Here is a 21,510-nt window from a genome sequence, read left to right as displayed (position 1 = left end):
TTTGCTCTTGCGAAACCCAAATTGTGTACTTGATAGCAAATTATTTGTCTCGATCCATTGATCGAGTCTTCGAAGGATCATTTTCTCCAGCAATTTTCTAATGCACGAGAGCATAGCAATCGGACGGTATGAGTTATGGTCAGACGCTGGCTTGTCAGGCTTTTGAATTGCTATCACTTTTACCTGTCTCCATTCGGGTGGCACAATATTGTTTTCTAGTAGGGTATTGAATAAGTCTAGCAAGCGTCTTTTCGCGATATCGGGAAGATTTTTTAGAAGAACGAATTTAATCATATCGCTTCCGGGTGAAGAGTTGTTCGATGAAAGAAGAGCCATAGGAAATTCCAGCATTGAGAATGGTCTGTCCAGAGGTCCACCGCTCGGAGACGTTTCTCGAAGAATATGTTGGGCTGGAACTCAAGGAACTCAAAAACGTTGCGTCGGGATTCACTGAAATGAAATAAAAATCTTTCTTTTGCTGGTATTTAATATTTGGTCAAAGCAACTTTGACCGCTTGAAATGAAAAAAATTAAAAAATTAAAAAAAAAACGAATGTTGTTTTTTTCAAATTCATTGGTATATCCTATACACAAGGCAGCGTTATATATTGATGTCAAAACCAGGTGACGAGCCTTATGCGTATCAATAAGAAACGACTGATAAGCGTATAGGATTTGTGATTTTTCATTTTATGTAATCGGCTTCTTTCGCCAAAACAGTATAAAACGATTCGAGAAACAGCCCATCGTATCATTCGAGTGAACGATTATCTTCAGCACATAGGATTTGCCGTCACTCAAAATGAAAATTCTATTTGCTTTCCTTCTCGTGGCCCTTGCAGTAAGTAGATTTAATTTTCATTTAAGTTTCATTCAATATTTAGGATTGTTCTGTATAATTGTTCCGTAGAGCGCCGATTTGACCGAAAAGCGCCAATCCTCTCTGAAGGCACTGGACCAACTTCGTGCCGCTATTCCCGACTTTCAAAATGCTCAAGATTCGGCCATTGTCAGGATATCCGATGCAAAGCAGAATACTTCAATCACATTGAGCAATTTCTATCACAGCGTGTTCGAAATCAAAACGTCTTCGCTGGTGAATATCCTGGAAGAGGAGGTTGAAGCGATGTCCTACGGCGTAGAAGTCGATGACTGGTGCTGGGAAAGTAACATCCCGATGCTCGAGGGTATCATGAGTTGGGTAGGAAATGATTTCAGCGAATGCACTCGTCAGCTGGACGATTCGATTGCCGATGTGGTCGCCAGTATCTACAGCCGTTTCCAGGGCGATGAAGAAGAAATCAAGAAATTCGGCTTACTCGAAGTCTTCCTGAGAAGGAACATCATCAACAACCCACAGGCCATCGTTGAGGCCATCAGTCAGTTGAAGTTCGATGTTGGCGGTTCCGTTCCCGAGTTTGAGGAAATAGTTTTGCAATTCGAGCAAGACTTAGCAGCTAAACTGCCGGGCTACTCTGGATGTCTCACCAGCAGGGTCAATCTACGCAAACGCCAGATCGATCAACTGAAGGATGAAACTAAGAGATGTCTGGAAGAGCAGAAAAAGTATAACTGAAGAGTGCTTACAATTTTTTAAGATGTATTCTGACATGCTTTTCTTCTGTTATCGAGACTACATTTGAGTGAAAATTATTCTAATAAATACAGTTTGTTCACATCGATTAAACAGTGCTATAAAAAATCAATATTTTTTTGCCCTGGGTTCTATTTACGACTTTGAGTTAGAGCCCTTTTCATCTTACGAGAGCCGTTTCAAAAGTTCGTGCAAGAATAAAACTTACTTAATTCTTTTGGGTAAACCTTTTAGGCTTAAACACTTCGTTTAAAGTCTGCTTCATTTAATATTGGAACACAAACAATTGCGTGTAGTTCAGTCATTTATTAACGAATTCATAATTTGTTTTTCATACAAATGTAGCATTTTCTTTACTCTTTCATAAAAAAAATTAAAAAAATTATTCATTGCTGTTTCGAAGAAATTCTCGTACTTTTCCCGTAATACGGCACATTAGGCGGCGCACACCCTTTTCGTCCACCGTTTTGGCGATTTGATTCCACCAGTTCTTCATTTGAGTCATGTTCTTAACAAGTTTTCCCTTTGCCTTAAGCCTCCGCTTCGTGATTGCCCAGTATTTCTCTATCGGCCGGAACTGGGGGCAGTTTGGGGGGTTGAGGTCCTTCGGTATTACGCTGACCCCGTTCGTTGCGTACCATTCCATAACCGTTTTGCTGTAATGGCAGCTTGCGAGGTCCGGCCAAAACATTACTGGACGGTCGTGGGCACGAATAAACGGCAGAATCCGTTTCTGTAGGCACTCTTTTTTGTAGACTTCTGATGTCATTGTCTTGTCAGTGAGAAAGACTTTGGTTTTTTGTCCACAACTGCATATCCCCTGCCAAATCATGTACTTGCGGGCGAATTTATCCGCAAACACGAACTTAAATTTTGCAGGTACATCCCCCCGAGCCGTCGCCAAATAAAATTTTTGACCTGGGATTTGCCCAAAGTCCGCCTTCACGTAGGTCTCATCGTCCATCAGAATACATCCGTCGAACTTGGTCAGCACTTGGTCGTACAGCTTTCGAGCACGGATTCTGGCCACATTGTTCTGCTTCAGCGTCCGATTTGGCTGTTTGCTGGCTCGGCTTATTCCTTCCCGGAGACGAATTCGTCGCACCGTACTGTGAGCGGCCTGGAACTTATTGGCCAAATCGCGGTCTGAAAGATTGGGATTCCTCTTGACGGCCTTGATGACTTTCCCACGCAGTTTCCGGTCGACAGTTCCACTCCGACGCTTCGAATGCGGTTTCCGAGCCGTCGTCAATGTTTCCTTGTACTGCTTGATAACACGCCATACGGTATTTCTGGGCATTTTAAGCTGTTTAGCTAGCTTAGATGCCGACAACAATGGATTTTCAAGAAAACTGTGCACAATTTTATCTCTCCGTTCGGCTTCCATGGTGGTTGTTTACAAAATGCTATCGTTTGGTGTTATGACATAAATACATGGTGAAAGGTAATGAATTTCCCGACACGTGGGTGAAAAAAGTTTCCAAATCCGTCCACTAGGAGCGCCATAATGAGCAAAAGAATTTGTTCCAATATTAAATGAAGCAGACTTTAGCAGCAGTTTTTTTTATCCGTTCCAAATAATAGAATTTGTCTAAGTCTGAAAATAGTCAATCGTTTTAGCAATCATCTTCTCGTTTGAATAAAATCTTTTCGCCGACAGCCATTTCCTCAAACTAGGGAACAAATAACAGTCCGAAGGAGCCAAGACAGGAGAATAGGCGGATGTGGAATGAGTTGGAATCCTATGTCCATTAATTGTGCGACCACAACTACTGAGTTGGTCCGTTGCCGTGATGGAAACAAAATCAATCGACTTCTCCGATTCAAAAGAATGCCAAACACAATAAGACCTATCAGGCTGAAACTTGATGTGTGTGTTCTGCCAAGAAATGTTACTCAGGGTGCTTATTTTTACATTTTTTAATTTTTTGGTGCTCCTTTTTACAGATAAAATTTGATCAACGTGTACTGATCATATATATTCGACACAAAACACGACAAGCAAATATTCAGTTATTGGATGCCCAAAATATTTTTTCGGTCTGTTTGTCAAACCTGTCGGTGCATGGTTAGGTTACCGTAAATATTCCATTCAATTTTTTCCATGTTCGATGTTTGACATTGTTTGCTATTGTCAATAATTGAAGAGTGGCAAACAAAATAGTGTTTGTAAAAATATCAAACCAAATTTTATCTGTCAAAAAGTGTCAAATATTTAATCTCTGGACAAACAGTGTACGGCCACTTTAACTAAACATAACCTCGATATGCGCCAGTAATGCCATCTTTCTGACTTTGCTAGGACTTTTCAAATTACCCTCGTAATCAGGGCCCGAAATCTTCGAAGGTGGAAAATGAAGACCGACTCTACACTCAGTAGCTTCGCTTCGACTAGGACTACTTCGGTAGTCGCCGTCAAGGTGAAGGTGGAAGGAAGCCATTGTAGTAGTATAGGTAAAACCACGTGTAAAAATGGGATAATAATGTTTGTGAGAGAAGAGCAAAACACACGCAAATAGATCAATTCACTTATCAGACTGTTTGGCGCTTCATTGACATGAGTCTTTGAATACATTTGAAAAAAAAAATAACAATTCAACACTAAAGTAAAATGTATGAACGATATGTTCCGATGAACAATTGCAAATATAAATATATATAGAAGGTGCATTTGCATAAGAAGTAAAATTCTGATTATACGCGAGAGTAACATGAGCAAATTTATAACACATGCGAATTGGGGCTCTTTTGGTACTAACAAGTTTTTCCGCATAGTAACTCGATGTTGATAATTCATTGATATTTTCCTTCGTTGATCGTATTGTTTTCACATATTCACGTTGGAGAGCCCTAACCCTTCCCTTCGTTGGCTGAGGCATTTTGATCGAATGTAATACTTTTCCTGTTTTTACTGTTTTTGAAAGCATAGGCAGCCGTGCCAGTGTTCCGAGCTCTGCAATACAATTTGTTTCACCAATGTAAAAGTTGCTAAAACTTACATTATAGACCCATTAAAAATAATAATTGTATTGATATCAACACAATTTTATTCTTTTGATTTTCATGACATGAAACGCTATGACTCAGGAATAACATTTTAGTGAGTGGTTTTTATAGCTGTTTCTATAATGTTGTCTGACATCAGTATCGAAAAAATAACGATGCTTTCACCAATACAAACAAAACCATTGCCGAAAATTGAAAAATGATAATTTAACTTTCAGAGCACTAGCTTGAGTTTTCCGACATTTTTCCCTATACATTGCGACAGCAGATGAAAATTTAATATCTTGTGAGTAATCGATTAGAGTTTGGTTGATATTACTTGATGGGAAGTGTGCGAGGACGATCATTTTCTCCACACTGTTTCGCAAAATTATTGATTTTCGGGCGAGGGGTGAGGGAGGGAGACGAAAGAAATGAGCGCCATTGTGGCAGCCATTTATGTCTAGGTTCCACCTTCACCTTAACAGAAAGTGAATTGACTAGAAAATGAATTGACTGGCGTTGAGAGCGAGGGTGACTGATGAATTATTCTAGTCAATAGTTATTCTCACTGACGCGTCTAATGAATAGTGATCCCCAAGGGGTCGATATCTTTGGAAATCCCTGGTTTATGGTCTATCCACCGTGAACTCAAACCAACGAACTTAGGCAGTTATTCGGTATGCTATGAAGGTCCTCGCGTTAGTATTAGTAAATAGCGTGTAGTTTGAGCCAGGCCCCGACCAAGAGGATATGATCCGCGAGTCAAGATGTGTTGCAAATTTAGCTGTCATTGCCAAACTATCAAACTACTCGGTGAGCTCAAGGCAGATCTATGGAACAAGGTGCGCCTATTAGCTAATCATATTTAACTCGAAACAATCGTCAAATTCGCGAAAATTTGCAGAAGGCAGTTGTGCAATCTTAAAATTTGAATGGAGATTCTTAAGTTATTCGATTACTTGAAACACGACACTTACTTAACCATTTGGCTATAAATTTCACAACACACAACATTTACAAAAACTCGTCATTATAAAAAAATATCGTCATCAGACACACTTTCATTTCACTATTATTTGCGAGAAATGCGAGAAAACGTAATAATGTAGTAAATATAATACATATTCGATACAGAAAGGAAGTAGGTCTTTTGTCTCAGTGTCATTCATTCGATTTTTTATCAGTGTCACTAGTTTACTTTTGTTCTTAGTAATCAATGGATTTGTTTCGGGGTCATTCACCTGTTTTTTTTCAAACTTTTCGGAACAGAAAATCCACAAGCATGTAGAATAAATTCAACGACAAAGTGATTCCTTCTTCAAATTCTGGCGATCTGAATACACATCGAGAATTGGAATGATTGTGACATTGTATTTTTATTATTTTGTACCTATACTATACAATAGATTATCCTTGATCTTTCAAACGACCACTTCACAAATTGAGGGTTTTTCGGTTACATACCGTTTCAATAATTAGTTTTATGGATATGGTTTGAGTCACAACCAAGTATGAAAAAGTTCATTCACTCATTTCTCCACACCTAATTATACATCACTCTTGTACCTGCTTGGAATAATCATGGCGAAAAGAATGCAGCAATCAATCGTGAGATTGCACGATGAATCATTTTACACTCCCCGACCATCTTCATTCGGGACTGATAGTGAACATAACAAAACAAAGAGTGGAAAACAACATTCAATGAATGAATGCTCCTTTGGAAAGATCGCACGAAACAAAACAATAAGTGAGTCACAATACATTGAATCTGCGTGTATGTATGATTTTATTTTCCCTTGTACTCTTTTCCTTGTCAGCATTCAAGTGCACATGAATCCACTTTCCCGCCCACCAATAACTTGCGTTAATATGGTCTTATGCGTTGGCTTAGATCGTTTCATACTAGAAACAAGAAAATGTCATTGAAATAGTGCACAGGAAACAACTCGATTTCAACTATCTACCTATATTTTACAGCCGCAATCGGAGCTCAATGATTGCTATTTGAGTGAAAAACGAATGATTTTACAGAGACACTCGCTGGATCAAGCAAAAGTTTCCAATTTGATTCTATAATCGAGAATGTTGAGTTTTGAGCTGAAATTGGTTGAAAAATCAAATCATAATCAACAATAACAACGCTGGGATTGAAGCTGTTGCTTGTCATGCAAACATCAGAGGAAAAGACCTCTGTATTGTCAGCTTGTATTGGCCTCCGAGAGCTGCGGTTAGCCGCAAGCAACTTGTTGACATGTGCTCACTCCTTCCTGAGCCACGATTGATCTTGGGAGACTTCAACTCTCACGGAACTGCCTGGGGGGAACAGTACGACGACAATCGTTCACTGTTGATATATGATCTTTGTAACAGCTTCTGTTGGTACTGGCAGCTCTGCTGGTAACGATTCTGTAACGATTGAGGCGGGCTGTCATGGAAGTTGTCAAAGTGACAGTCCAAACGGTACGAAATAACGGAACAGCACATCATACAAGTTTCATTCGCATTCTAAAAGCCACAAGCACATGTAGTGAATTAAAAGAGTGAACTATATTAAAACTTATATTTCTAAAGTAAAACTATTGAGACTTACAGCTAGTAAAACTTAAGTCTATACTAAAGTTATATAGGCATAAAAGTTGTAAGTAGCACATTGATACGATGAAACTTAACCTAACGTAAAAATATACATACAGATTCCGCGTGTGAATGCCTATATTAAGGTTAGGATAGGGCGCTGTTCCATCCATGCAACCGATTTTTGTGAGTATAGCTCAAGAATTTATATGAATCAAAACTAATTTAATAAAATTATAGCAAAAGCTACATTACAACTAAACGGAATTTCGTAATTTGCTCGACGAAATCGAACAAAGGATCGCGCCTAACCTAACTACCGCAACATTCTTTTGAAAAATCGACCGCAGTTGACCTCGTCGATATGAATCAAACTCCAAAGAAAGTGATTCCAGAGAAGCCCTGCGACTATACATTGCAAGACGCACAAACGCTCGACGAGAATCGGACAGATTGCGTACAGTGCGACCGCCGGAACGGCGATGAAAGTATGGTGCAGTGTGATGGTTGTCAGTTATGGTGGCATTTCTCGTGTGCTGGCGTTTCCGGTTCGATCAAGGATCGATCATGGTCATGCACTAAATGCCATGTGGACTGCCGAGAGAGTATCGCATCTACGTCCCGAAGATCGCGAATGTCTAATAAATCAGCAAAAGTAAATTTACAGCTTGAGAAGCTGGAGAAGCTCCAAGCCATCGAAACCAAGTTCGTCGAAGAAAAATATAAATTGCTCGAGTCTCATCTGGAGCCTGAAGACGAACACGGTAGTGTCCTGAGCAAGCGTAGCCGGACTAGCAAGCAGAGTAGGCTTTCTCGTATCGCAACTTGGGTGAGTAAATGTGCAGAGCAGGAGGAGGAAGCAGAGGTTCCTACATCGAAGGACGCCACTCCAATGCCGCCAGTGCCTCCCACATACGTGAACGCCGTTGCAGTAAGCAGTCATATTCCGCACCAGCAGCAGCTACCGGTTAACGATATACATCAGAGTCCCTTGGAACGTCCATCGCTGCCTAAGCAACGTTCTGCGCCTCCCTCAATGATCTTCGTGCCGGAATTTGGAAAATCGGAAACAGATCCGAAACAGTATGAACAACCAACAAGACATGCTGTTTTCAACAGAATAGCAGAAACAGTTCCTCTGGCACAATCTACCCCAGGACCTGTGCAACTCATCGAGCAGCATCCCACCTTGGAAGCGACCAACGTTCCTGCGCTACTGATTAATTCACCTGATCCTGAACGTGTATCAACCGATTCGCCAGCAATAATGCCAGTATTCGTGAGAGCTCGTGAACCGGAGTCAGCATTGCCGCCCCCAACCACATTCGCATCAGCTCCTGCAGCCCTTGGACCCGAGTTGGCTCCTCCACCACCGGTTCCAGCGGTGAACCCGTTTATCACAACTGTACCACAAACTCACCTCGCATCTTTACCAAGAGAAGTATCTTTCCCTGTGCCACCAGGTAGGTCAGATAATAATCCGATGCAAACGAATATACCACCAAACATCAACGATGTGAACATTGAACATCTAATGAAACAATTCGGTAGTATTGCTTTGTCACCCTCGCAATCGCCATTGTTTAACATGAATTTAGCCACCTTTGCCCCTACCCCCTCGCAGTTAGCCGCCAGGCAAGTCATGCCGCGGGATTTACCCCTATTTTCTGGAAATCCAGCTGATTGGCCAGTTTTTATGAGTAGCTTTATAAACACAACATTAACTTGTGGGTTCTCAAGCGCTGAAAACATTTGCCGCCTTCAACGTAGCCTGAAGGGCGCCGCATACGAAGCTGTTCAAAGCCGTTTGCTCCTTCCTGAATCCGTCCCCCATATCATGGAGACGCTTCAGTTGCTTTACGGTCGGCCTGAACTACTAATATCAGCCCTCCTGGAAAAGGTGCGAGCAACGCCTCCGCCTAAAATGGAAAGATTCCAAACCATCATTGACTTTGGAATGTCTATTCAAACTCTATGCGATCATTTAGAAGTCGCCGGTCAAAGCACACATCTGTCAAACCCCTCTCTTCTCGCGGAACTCGTCGCCAAACTTCCCCCTCATCTTCAAATGGAGTGGGGTTCGTATCTTCAGGGATTCCCTGAAGTTAATCTTAAAACCTTTGGATATTTTATGTCGAGTGTAGTGAAAGCTGTGAGCAAAGTGACCGTATATGCCAACAGCAGTGTGAAATCAGGTGCAATCGTGAAGAATACTATGCACACAAAAGGAAATATGAACACGCATCAAGGTGATATGGAAGACAGTGCTAGTATCCCGTCGTTTACCAACCGAGAGGAGGCCAGGCCATGTCCAGCTTGTAAAGATACCGGTCATCGGATCCAGAACTGTTCAACCTTCACATCCCTTTCTGTCGCGGACCGTTGGAAGTATGTGCAATCCGGTGGACTGTGTCGAAACTGTTTGAACGCTCACGGCAGAAGAAGTTGTAGAAAACCGTCCAACTGCGGAATAAACGGATGTGAGTTCCGCCATCATCCACTTCTACATTCATCGCGTAGTAGTTCAGATGTAAAGGCCTTAGTAAATACTGCAGAAAATCATTCACATCGATTAGTGAAACAGACACTACTTTTCAGGATAATACCTGTCACATTACATGGACCCAAAGGAGCTGTGGACACCTTCGCGTTCTTAGACGATGGTTCATCCTTGACACTAATCGAAGATAGTTTAGCTAGGGAGCTTGGCGTAGATGGTGTAACGATGCCTCTATGCCTATTGTGGACTGCCAACGTAACCAGAGTGGAGAAAGAATCGCAGTTGATATCACTGGCCGTTTCTTCAACTGGAGGAAGGAAATTTACTTTGGAGGAGGTTCAAACGGTTAAAGAATTGTCGCTACCCACGCAGTCACTATCGTATGAATATCTCTCGAAGCAGTATACTCATCTTAAAGGAATACCTGTCATAAGCTATTCAAAAGCTGTTCCAAAACTTCTAATTGGAGTCAACAACTTGAACTTGATGGTTCCACTGAAAATTCGCGAAGGATCCAGACAAGAGCCAATCGCCACAAAAACGAGACTTGGTTGGTGTATCTACGGAGGCAGAGCAAGCAACGGTCAAAAATTATCTGTCAATTGCCATGCTTGCGGATGTGAGTCAGATCAAGCTCTTCATGACATCGTCAAGGAATTCGTTACCATGGATGAAGTCGGAGTTTTACCTGGGACTCCACTATTGTCGAAATCCGATGAACGTGCTCAACAATTGTTGCAGGATACTACAGTTCGAGTAGGCAGTCATTTTGAAACCGGCCTACTTTGGAAGTTCGACCATATAGAATTGCCGGATAGCTATAATATGGCTCTACGTCGACTTGAATGCTTGGAGAGAAGAATGCATCGTAATCCAGATCTGAAGCAGGTTTTACAACGACAATTGGAAGACTACCAATCCAAAGGCTACGCCCATCGAGCAACCGAAAAAGAACTGAACAGCGCAGACTTGCGACGGGTATGGTATTTGCCACTAGGAGCTGTAGTGAACCCTCGGAAGCCCACAAAGGTACGCATGATTTGGGATGCTAGAGTGGCCGTAAACGGAATTTCTCTCAATTCCGTTCTATTAAAGGGCCCAGATCAGCTGATATCACTTCCCGGTGTACTCGTACGCTTCCGCCAGTTCAACGTAGCCGTTTCGGCTGACATAAGAGAAATGTTCCATCAAATTCTCATACGGAAGGAAGATCGCAACTCTCAAAGATTTCTTTGGCGCAATAATCCCTCCGAGACTCCCGATGTGTTCCTCATGGATGTAGCGACCTTTGGCTCCACGTGCTCACCGGCATCAGCGCAATTCATCAAAAACAAGAACGCCGCAGAATTCAAAGAACTGTATCCGCGAGCTGTTGAAGGTATAGTGAAGAACCACTACGTGGACGACTCTCTGGAGAGCTACGAGTCCGTGGAAGACGCTATTAAAGTATCACGGGAAATGCGCCTCGTCCATGAGCAAGGTGGCTTCGAGCTGAGGAACTGGCTGTCCAATAACAACGCGGTTTTGGAAGGTTTGGGTGAAACAAACCTCGGGGAAGATAAATCGTTTGCGGCGGATAAACACAATGACCCCGAACGAGTTCTTGGTCTCCTGTGGTCAACACAAGAAGATACCTTCAGTTTCGCAACCGAGATGAAGCAGGAAATTGTTGACTTGCTCAACAGCAATGAAAGTCCTACGAAAAGACAGCTGCTAAGATGTTTGATGTCGCTTTTCGATCCGCTAGGTCTGCTAAGTCTGTTTGTAGTACACGGGAAGATCTTACTGCAAGAGGTGTGGAGATCTGGAACACATTGGGATGAAAAAGTGAAGAATGAGCTACACCAAAGGTGGAAAAAATGGATCAACCTGTTAGTCGACGTTCGTGACCTGAAAATACCTCGCTGCTACTTCCCAGGCGCAACTCATCAGCGCTACAGGGATCTACAACTCCACATATTCGTGGACGCCAGTGAATCTGCGTATTGTGCGGCGGCGTATTTCCGAACTCTGAACCCTGACGGATTACCGGAATGCATACTGGTTGCGGCGAAGACAAAGGTTACCCCCTTGAAGACCCAATCAGTACCACGGTTAGAGCTTTTGGCCGCAGTTCTTGGGGGTCGATTAGCACAGTTCATCAACGAAAACCACACACTATCCATCACCAGGAAAGTCCTGTGGAGTGACTCAGCTACCGTATTAGCCTGGCTACGGTCTGATCATCGTCGCTACAAACAATTTGTCGCCTGCAGAATCGGAGAATTGCTGACCATCTCCGATGTAACGAACTGGCGTTGGGTTCCCTCTAAGCAAAATCCGGCGGACCTTGCGACAAAGTGGGGAAATGGACCAGATCTGTCTGCAAACAGTGTTTGGTTCAAGGGCCCCTCGTTTCTACGGCTGGCAGAAACAGAATGGCCGAAAGAAAACCTGTCCAGCAAACAAACTGACGAAGAGTTACGTCCCTGTTATGCTCATAAAGCAAATCCGATTCCCGAACGCTTGGTCGAAATGGAACGTTTCTCTAAACTAACCAGAGCCATTCGTGCTGTAGCCTATGTATACCGATTCATAGGAAATTTGAAACAAAATATTGTTGGAAAAGAACGTTTAGCAGGTCCATTGACATCCGAAGAGCTCCAAAAAGCGGAAAACCTTTTAATCCGTGAGGCACAGTGGCAAAGATATCCGGATGAGATGATGGTGCTGATACGCAATAGGACAAAGCCGATCTACGAAAAAACAGGCGTAGGAAAAAACAGTTCTCTGTATCAACTTTGCCCCACTTTAGATGAGCAAGGTATTCTTCGAGTGGATGGCAGAATCGGAGCGGCACCAAATGTAGAGAAGGATACCAAATACCCCATAATTCTACCGAGCAATCATCCGCTGACATATTTGGTTTTAGATAACTATCATCGTAGATATCATCACGGTAACTCAGAAACAGTAGTGAACGAGGTTCGGCAGCATTATCATGTATCAGCACTCCGGTCGGCAGTCAGAAAAGTAGCGAAAGCATGCCAGTGGTGTCGAGTTCACAAGAGCCAACCGAATATTCCACGTATGGCACCGTTGCCTCTCGCAAGGATTGCGTCGTTTGTACGACCGTTTACGTATATTGGTTTGGATTTTTTTGGACCCCTGACGGTGAAGATTGGAAGGAGCAATGCAAAACGCTGGATAGCTCTGTTCACGTGTTTGACAATACGTGCAGTTCATGTTGAAGTGGCTCATAGCTTATCAACGGATTCCTGCATGAAATGTATTCGTCGGTTCATCTGTCGCCGAGGATCACCAGCCGAGATTTATTCGGATAACGGGACAAATTTTCAAGGCGCTGATAGACTACTTAAGGAACAAGTTGAGAAAATGGCTGTAACGTTCACAGGTACCGCTACCAAGTGGATATTCAATCCTCCTAGCACTCCCCACATGGGTGGTGCTTGGGAGAGGATGGTTCGTTCGATCAAAACGGCCGTGGAAACGGCGTACAACAATAATCGGAAGCTGGATGATGAGGCGTTGGAGACTTTCATGGTTGAGGCAGAAGCTATTGTGAACAGCCGTCCTCTAACATATCTACCACTTACATCAGAAGAGAATGAGGCGCTCACGCCGAACCATTTTCTTCTAGGCAACTCAAGCGGTGCACGGCAGCCGCCCATCGAAGCTACAAATTCGGCGGAAGCTATACGTTCATCATGGAACCAAATACAACACCAGCTCGACATATTCTGGAGAAGGTGGATTAAAGAGTACCTTCCGACGCTGACTAAGCGGCCGAAGTGGTGCGGCGAAGCAAAGGAAATAGCTGAAGGACAGTTGGTGTTGGTTGTAGGCGAAGGAAATCGTAATGAGTGGACGAAAGGTCGGGTCGTTCAAGTTATTAAAGGGGTAGACGGAAGAGCTCGGCAAGCTATCATACAAACTGCGAGGGGGCTCGTGCGTAGGTCGGTGGCTAGGTTGGCTGTACTGGAGGTTGATGTGGTTGGTAAAACTGGACCTGGTGGCCAGTGTTACGGGGGAGAGAGTGTTGGTACTGGCAGCTCTGCTGGTAACGATTCTGTAACGATTGAGGCGGGCTGTCATGGAAGTTGTCAAAGTGACAGTCCAAACGGTACGAAATAACGGAACAGCACATCATACAAGTTTCATTCGCATTCTAAAAGCCACAAGCACATGTAGTGAATTAAAAGAGTGAACTATATTAAAACTTATATTTCTAAAGTAAAACTATTGAGACTTACAGCTAGTAAAACTTAAGTCTATACTAAAGTTATATAGGCATAAAAGTTGTAAGTAGCACATTGATACGATGAAACTTAACCTAACGTAAAAATATACATACAGATTCCGCGTGTGAATGCCTATATTAAGGTTAGGATAGGGCGCTGTTCCATCCATGCAACCGATTTTTGTGAGTATAGCTCAAGAATTTATATGAATCAAAACTAATTTAATAAAATTATAGCAAAAGCTACATTACAACTAAACGGAATTTCGTAATTTGCTCGACGAAATCGAACAAAGGATCGCGCCTAACCTAACTACCGCAACAGCTTCAATATGACACTTTTGAACACTGGGGAAACAACACGTGTACCTAAACCTCCTGCTAACCCAAGTGCTCTTGACCTCTCGCTTTGCTCGAATTCACTATCGTTAGATTGCAAGTGGAATGTAATACAGGACCCCAACGGTAGTGATCACTTGCCAATCAAAATTTCCATCACCATTGGGTCGAATTCTTCTGAATCTATAAACATGGCATATGACCTCACAAGACACATTGACTGGAAAAAATATGCGGACGCGATTGCTCTAGCCATCAATTCCAGAGATGGTTTACCTCCATTGGAGGAGTATAACTTCCTTTCTCGTTTGATCTATGACAGCGCGGTTCGCGCTCAAACGAAACCCATCCCAGGCTCCACTATTTGTCGAAGGCCTCCCAATCCATGGTGGGATAGCCAATGTTCCAAGCTTTATCAGGATAAATCGAACGCATTCAAAGCTTTTCGGAAACGTGGAACCATTGAAAATTTTCAATCGTATTTGGACCTTGAAAATCAATTTAAAAACTTGATCAAAGGGAAAAAAACGTGCTCATTGGCGAAATTTCGTGGGAGGTTTGTCACGAGAAACGTCAATGAAAAAATTATGGAAAGTGGCTCGAAACATGAGAAATCGCTCTTCAACAAATGAAAGCGAAGAATATTCACATCGATGGATTTTTAATTTTGCACGGAAAGTTTGTCCTGATTCCGCTCCTGTGCAAAAAATTGTTCGAGATATACCACAAGATAGGTGTGATCTTGATTCCGAGTTTTCGATGGTAGAATTCTCTCTTGCTCTCCTTTCATGTAACAATTCTGCTCCGGGATCGGATAGAATTAAGTTCAACTTGCTGAAAAACCTCCCTGATGTGGCGAAACATCGCTTGTTGAATTTATTCAATCGGTTTCTGGAGCATAATATTGTTCCAGATGATTGGAGACAAGTACGAGTTATAGCTATTCAAAAACCCGGAAAACCCGCGTCCGACTTCAATTCGTACCGCCCAATAGCAATGCTGTCTTGTATACGGAAATTGTTGGAGAAAATGATCTTGTTTCGCCTCGATCGATGGGTTGAAACGAATGGCCTACTCTCAGATACACAATATGGGTTCCGCAGGGGCAAGGGGACGAATGATTGTCTTGCGTTGCTTTCTTCAGAAATTCAAATGGCTTACGCCGAAAAAAAAACAAATGGCTTCAGTATTCTTGGACATAAAGGGGGCCTTTGATTCTGTTTCAATAGAGGTTTTGTCAGACAAATTACACTCTCGGGGTCTGCCGCCTCTATTGAATAATATGTTATATAACTTGCTTTGTGAGAAGCATTTGAACTTTTCTCACGGAGATTCGGCAGTAAGTCGGGTCTCTTACATGGGCCTCCCCCAGGGCTCATGTTTAAGCCCCTATTTGTACAACTTCTATGTAAGCGACATCGACAATTGCCTTACACAAAATTGCAGCCTAAGACAACTTGCAGATGATGGAGTGGTCTCTGTCGTAGGATCAAACGAATCCGACCTACAAGAACCCTTACAAGATACTTTGAACAATTTTTCAACCTGGGCCATTGGGCTAGGGATCGAATTCTCCACGGAGAAAACAGAGATGGTGGTTTTTTCTAGGAAGCATAGACCAGAAAAACCAAAGCTTCAACTTTTGGGTAAACCGATCACTCATGCTATGTCATTCAAGTATCTTGGGGTTTGGTTCGACTCCAAATGTACTTGGGGGGCCCATATTAGGTATCTGAGTAAAAAATGCCAACAAAGAATAAACTTTCTCCGTACAATTACCGGCACCTGGTGGGGAGCCCATCCCGAAGATCTTATAATGTTGTATCGAACAACTATTCTCTCAGTGATGGAGTATGGCAGTTTTTGTTTTCAATCAGCCGCCAAAACACACTTAATTAAACTCGAGCGAATTCAGTATCTTTGTCTCCGTATTGCGTTGGGATGTATGCCCTCAACGCATACCATGAGCCTCGAGGTTTTGGCAGGCGTACTCCCACTAAAAGATCGCTTCAATTTATTATCTCTTCGGTTCCTCATCCGGTGTAAGGTTATGAACCCATTGGTGATCGGAAATTTTGAGCAGCTGATCGAGCTAAATTCTCACTCTGGATTCATGAGCCCATATCATGAATTCATCTCCATGCAGGTTGATCCTTCTTCGTATATTCCCAACAGTGTTTGTTTTCCTGACTACATCAATTCCTCTGTACATTTTGATCTGTCCATGAAGCAAGATATCCATGAATATTCAGATTATCAACGATCGAGGATCGCTCCAACGATCTTCGATGCAAAGTATGGGAGTATCAATTGTGATGATATGTACTTTACTGATGGGTCCACTATAAACGAGTTCACAGGATTTGGAGTGTTCAACAAAATTTTCAGCACCTCCCATAGTCTTCAGTTTCCTTGCTCAGTGTATATTGCTGAATTGGCAGTGATACACTGGGCGCTGGACAGCGTCGCCTCACGACCTGTTGAACACTATTACATTGTAACGGATAGTCTTAGCTTCGTCGAAGCTATCCGTTCAGTGAGGCCGGAAAAGCACTCGCCGTACTTCCTTGAGAGAATACGAGAAAATTTTTAGTGCTTTATCCAGACGCTGTTATGTCATTACCTTTGTGTGGGTCCCTTCTCATTGCTCAATTCCGGGTAATGAGAGGGCTGACTCATTAGCAAAGGTAGGTGCGATTGAAGGCGATATTTATCAGCGTCAAATCGCCTTCAATGAATTTTACTCTTTAGTCCGTAAAAAATACCATCGCTAACTGGCAACGCAAATGGAACGAAGGTGAATTGGGCCGGTGGCTCCACTCGATTATCCCTAAGGTTAGCCTCAAACCATGGTTCAAAAGTCTGGACTTGAGTCGGGACTTTATTCGCACCTTCTCCCGACTCATGTCCAATCACTGTTCGTTATACGCGCTACTCTTTCGTTTCAATCTGGCCGGCAGCAATATCTGCGTTTGTGGCCGAGGTTACCACGACATCGAACACGTTGTTTGGTCGTGTGAGGTGTATCTTGTTGCCAGATCGAATTTAGAGATCTCCCTTCGGGCTAGAGGAAGGCAGCCCAATGTGCCGGTGAGAGATGTGTTGGCTCGGTTAGACCTTGATTACATGTCCCAAATATATGTTTTCCTTAAATCTATCGATGTTCGTGTGTGATTATCCTTATATCCTTATACCCTCCATTTCTTCCTTTATGAGTAATTGGTCCGCTTGCTATAAACAGGAGAATGAAATGTAAATTCACAATAGATGTACGAATAGATTTAAGAATTGAGTGTGTGTGATTATCAACATTGTAAGAATTTCCTTATACCCCATCCTTTTCCTGAGAAAAATATGTCACCCTTCTAATCTCGAGTTCACCGCGAGTAATCGGTTTCCCACATTACTAACCATAGATTTAAGAAAATTGTTCATATATATAGTTTTAAAAATATATTTAAGATTTCGGCTCCTTTAAACTTATGCAACTGAGCCTGTAAAAATAAACGAATTTATAAAAAAAAAAAAAATAACGCAAACGCAAAAAACCCTAATTTTCACAAGGGACCATAATTCAACACTGGATGTGAGAAAACAAATTCAAATGAGGAAATAAATACTATCAGCGTCCATAAAATGAGTAGAATAAAAATCTAAGCGAAATTGAGGCAAGTTTAATGACTGAGATATAATCATTCATGAATGCAGTGTTAAAGAATTGTCGAAACGCATAGGATGGAATGTGATCACACAGTCATGCCACATGAAACTGATTGTAGATGGAAATTATTACGATATTTAGGTACAATAGTTTATTTAAGAATTTATCAATTAGTATCTACTAAAACAGTGCTTAACTGATTATATATTTTTGAATAGCTAGCATTTTTCAATTATACTTTTTCTGCTCCTTCAAGCATCTCTCAGTTTCCTCTTTCAATTGCCCTATCTGACGTTTGCGCTGATTGACTCTGTCCGTAAGACAGCCAGAGTAGCCTGGTAATCTAGCCACCAAATCATGCTCGAATTGCACAATAACTTTCGCTAACTCGGGAATGGAGCTGCCCACATCGAACTTCAACTGATTGATGGCCTCAACGATGGCCTGTGGATTGTTGATGATGTTTCTTCTCAGGAAGACTTCCAGCAGGCCGAACTTTTTAATTTGCTCTTCATCGCCCTGGAAACGGTTGTAGATACTGGCGATCACATCAGCTATTGAATCATCCAGCTGTCGGGTGCATTCGCTGAAGTCATTCCCTACCCAACTCATGATACCCTCGAGCATTGGGATGTTACTTTCCCAGCACCAGTCATCGACTCCCACTCCGTAAGAAATTGTTTCAACTTCCTCTTCCAGAATATTCACGAGCGATGCCGTTTTGATTTCGAACACGCTGTGATAGAAGTTGCTCAATGTGATTGAAGTGTTCTGCTTCGCATCGGATATCCTCACAATGGCTGAATCTTGAGCATTTTGGAAGTCGGGGATTGCGGCACGAAGTTGATCCAGAACTTTCAAAGAAGCCTGGCGATTTTCGGTCAGATCGGCGCTCTGTGGGCAATAAAAGGGCAATGTTAAATATTGAATGTATCTGATATGAAAATTAAATCTACTTACTGCAAAGGCCACGAGAATGAAAGCTATCCAAATCTTCATGTTGAATGCGGGTGCAATATGGTCAATGTATTGTCTATGTGTCTAAAAAATTGTTCACCTGAATGATACGTTGGATCGGCTCTCATATCGTTTTATACCGTTTTGATGAAGGTAGGGGAAAATAAGAAAATCCTGTGCGCTTATCAGTTACTCGTTGTTGATATGCAGACAGCTCGTCATCTGCTTTTCGCATTAAAATTGTACACTGTCTTGTGTATTGAATCTATCATGGGGATTCCGAAGAATCACATTCGTTTATTTTCATTTGTTCTTATTCCTTAGGCTCAATCTCACTTCGAAAGAGATTATCTGCAAGGATTAATCAATTCGGTTGAGTACTAAGAAAAGATAATATTGGCGTTGACTTCATTTCAGTGAATCCCCTCTGTTGCCACCTCGCTGAAACAATATGAGTCAAACAATTTTATTAGTTTTCGTAATTTTGATACGCTGAGTGTGCACTACATTCATTTTTAAACTCCAAATAGAAATAGGACATGCTTATAATCTAACCCAATCAAAAGATCAAATCAAAAATTGTTCAAACAATAATTCGTGAATTGATTCCTTCAATCCTGGCCGGGTAAGGGAGTAAAAAATGCCCCCAAGCCAAATCACCAGCTGTATGGTAAATATTGTATAGGATATTAAATGAGAAATGTTGGCGGTTTATTGAACCGCTATGTGGTTTAACATAGGATTTATAGTGAAAAAGGTACTTTTTCGTTTATTTCACGCAATCCTCAAAAGCTTCGAGATAAAAACTGAATGTGCATCTTTCTACGATGTGTCAAGAAAAATTAAAGTACTAAAAAAATATTGAATTTTTGAAAAAAAATTCTTTTCAGGTTTAGAGATTCAGTACTACTTTAATTCATATTTATATGTGTTCCTACGGCTACATATCTAAATGTGTGATTTTTTCAGTGTTGCGTGGTACAATTTTTTTTATATTGCCGAAGGGTCTGACTGGGTAAGGGAGTAAAAAGTGTCCTAAACCAGATCACCAGCTGTATGGAAAATATTGTATAGTGTACTAAATAAAACATTTTGGCAGTAGTACCATATATTTGAGTTCTTATATGTACCATAGAATATATGGTGAAAAATATACCTTTTCGTTTTTTTCACGCCATTCTCAATAGCTTTGAGACAAAAATATGGGAAAAAACTAAAAGTACATCTTACTAAGGTGTATCGATCAATATTTCAATTTCTTCATCAAAAAATCAAATAATAATAAAAAAATTAAATTAATTTTTATTTTAATTTTAAATTAATTTTTTTTATTTCGATTCTGAGATTCAGTACTACTGTAGTTTATATTCAAATTTTTTCCTACGTCTATTTTAGGTATATGTTATTTTTTCGAAATTTTTAGAGTTTTTTTCGCGGTACAAAAAAAGTTATATATATTTTCAGGCATTTCGAAATTTTGAAAAAAAATATTACTTTGAGACCCATTTTTGCTCTAATTTTTATTTAAATGCATTCGTATGTGTTGTTTTTTCCACATGTAGCGTAATTTTTTCATGAAGTTTTAAGAGGATTGCGCGAAAAAAAAATATTTTTTTGGCCTTTGGGCATTTTTAATTTATTTTGAATTTAGAGACCCAGCACTGCTGCGCTTCGAATACTGCAGATCCTTCACGTATCGGCCGAACAGAATTCCCTACATAATCAATGATATCAACCAACTTAATGTGATATCGAATTCATTGCTATTATCTACAGCATGAGCTTCTGAAAATGTCCGGAAGTTAGTATTCATAACCTGTATGCATTATCAAGTGCTCCCGTGGCCGAGTGGTTAGTGTCATAACTAACATGCCGGGTGTTCGGGTTCGATTCCCGTTCTGGTCGGGGGAATTTTTCGTTAAAGAAATTTCCTCCGACTTGCACTGTGATCACGCGTATTCTAGAGCTTGCCACTCAGAATGCATTCAAGGCGTGTTATTTGGCATAGAAATCTCAACTAAGTACTAATAAAAAAATGACGCAAGTAATACTACGTTGAGACGGCGAAGTTCCTCTAGGAACGTTAGTGCCATTGAAGAAGAAGAAGAAGATGCATTATCAAACTTTTGAAGATTATCTATGACTTTAGTCTACACGATGAAATCATTGTAAATATACAAAAATTTAACTTTCTCACTTTTTTTCTTACTGACGACATTTAATGACTGAAATGAATGTAAATAGAAATAAACGAAGAAATCACAACCGAATCTCGCTTTTAATCCTCCTGTACTCGCGCCAAAAATTGTGACTCGTATACCCACAGACTGTGCGTGTCTCTGTAATATAGTGACTTTTAGGCGTTATTGGTATTTATTTAAAGAAAAATATATAATTGAACGAAAAAACTCCAGAAAATATTTTTTTGTTAGCTTAATTCAGTTTTAATAGTCATTTAATTCAGCCACCAAATTGATTCTCGGTCTGTCAGACCGTATGTGCGAGTGTAGGAGAGTTAAGCGCGTAGAAATGCTATATATTATTTGATTAGAGCCCTGACGCATTTTTTCGGCTTCGACTCTTCAGAGATCATAAAAAGGACCCTAACGATTTTTTCTGTGAGAAAAAAGGAAATCTCTGGAAAATTAGGACAG

General features: G+C 41.3%; 4 protein-coding genes across 4 annotated transcripts; 3 read left to right on the top strand and 1 right to left on the bottom strand.

Moving 5' to 3' along the window:
- The first annotated feature begins 728 nt into the window (after positions 1-728).
- Positions 729-1,687, top strand: LOC129780133 (uncharacterized). Its single transcript, XM_055788102.1, has 2 exons — positions 729-841; positions 911-1,687. The coding sequence occupies exons 1-2, from the start codon at positions 803-805 to the stop codon at positions 1,574-1,576; spliced, it is 705 nt and encodes a 234-aa protein (XP_055644077.1). The 5' UTR covers positions 729-802; the 3' UTR covers positions 1,577-1,687.
- A 5,336-nt stretch (positions 1,688-7,023) lies between these two features.
- LOC129773524 (uncharacterized) lies at positions 7,024-12,507 on the top strand. The gene is made up of 4 exons (XM_055777138.1): positions 7,024-7,223; positions 7,279-7,345; positions 7,400-12,410; positions 12,454-12,507. Exons 3-4 carry the CDS (start codon positions 7,524-7,526, stop codon positions 12,505-12,507), a joined length of 4,941 nt encoding a protein of 1,646 aa, XP_055633113.1. The 5' UTR covers positions 7,024-7,223; positions 7,279-7,345; positions 7,400-7,523.
- Positions 12,508-12,864: 357 nt separating this feature from the next.
- LOC129779984 (uncharacterized) lies at positions 12,865-14,221 on the top strand. Its single transcript, XM_055787806.1, has 3 exons — positions 12,865-13,960; positions 14,016-14,082; positions 14,137-14,221. Exon 1 carries the CDS (start codon positions 12,921-12,923, stop codon positions 13,791-13,793), a length of 873 nt encoding a protein of 290 aa, XP_055643781.1. The 5' UTR covers positions 12,865-12,920; the 3' UTR covers positions 13,794-13,960; positions 14,016-14,082; positions 14,137-14,221.
- A 3,854-nt stretch (positions 14,222-18,075) lies between these two features.
- LOC129779985 (uncharacterized) lies at positions 18,076-19,000 on the bottom strand. The gene is made up of 2 exons (XM_055787807.1): positions 18,860-19,000; positions 18,076-18,793 (listed from the first exon to the last, which is right to left on the bottom strand). Exons 1-2 carry the CDS (start codon positions 18,896-18,898, stop codon positions 18,128-18,130), a joined length of 705 nt encoding a protein of 234 aa, XP_055643782.1. The 5' UTR covers positions 18,899-19,000; the 3' UTR covers positions 18,076-18,127.
- Positions 19,001-21,510: the final 2,510 nt, after the last annotated feature.

Source organism: Toxorhynchites rutilus, chromosome 3 (assembly GCF_029784135.1).
Source record: "Toxorhynchites rutilus septentrionalis strain SRP chromosome 3, ASM2978413v1, whole genome shotgun sequence".
In the NCBI taxonomy this organism is placed as follows: Eukaryota; Metazoa; Arthropoda; class Insecta; order Diptera; family Culicidae; genus Toxorhynchites; species Toxorhynchites rutilus.
The sequence above is the reverse complement of the archived record's forward strand: the minus strand, read 5'-3'. Positions and strand labels throughout refer to the sequence as shown.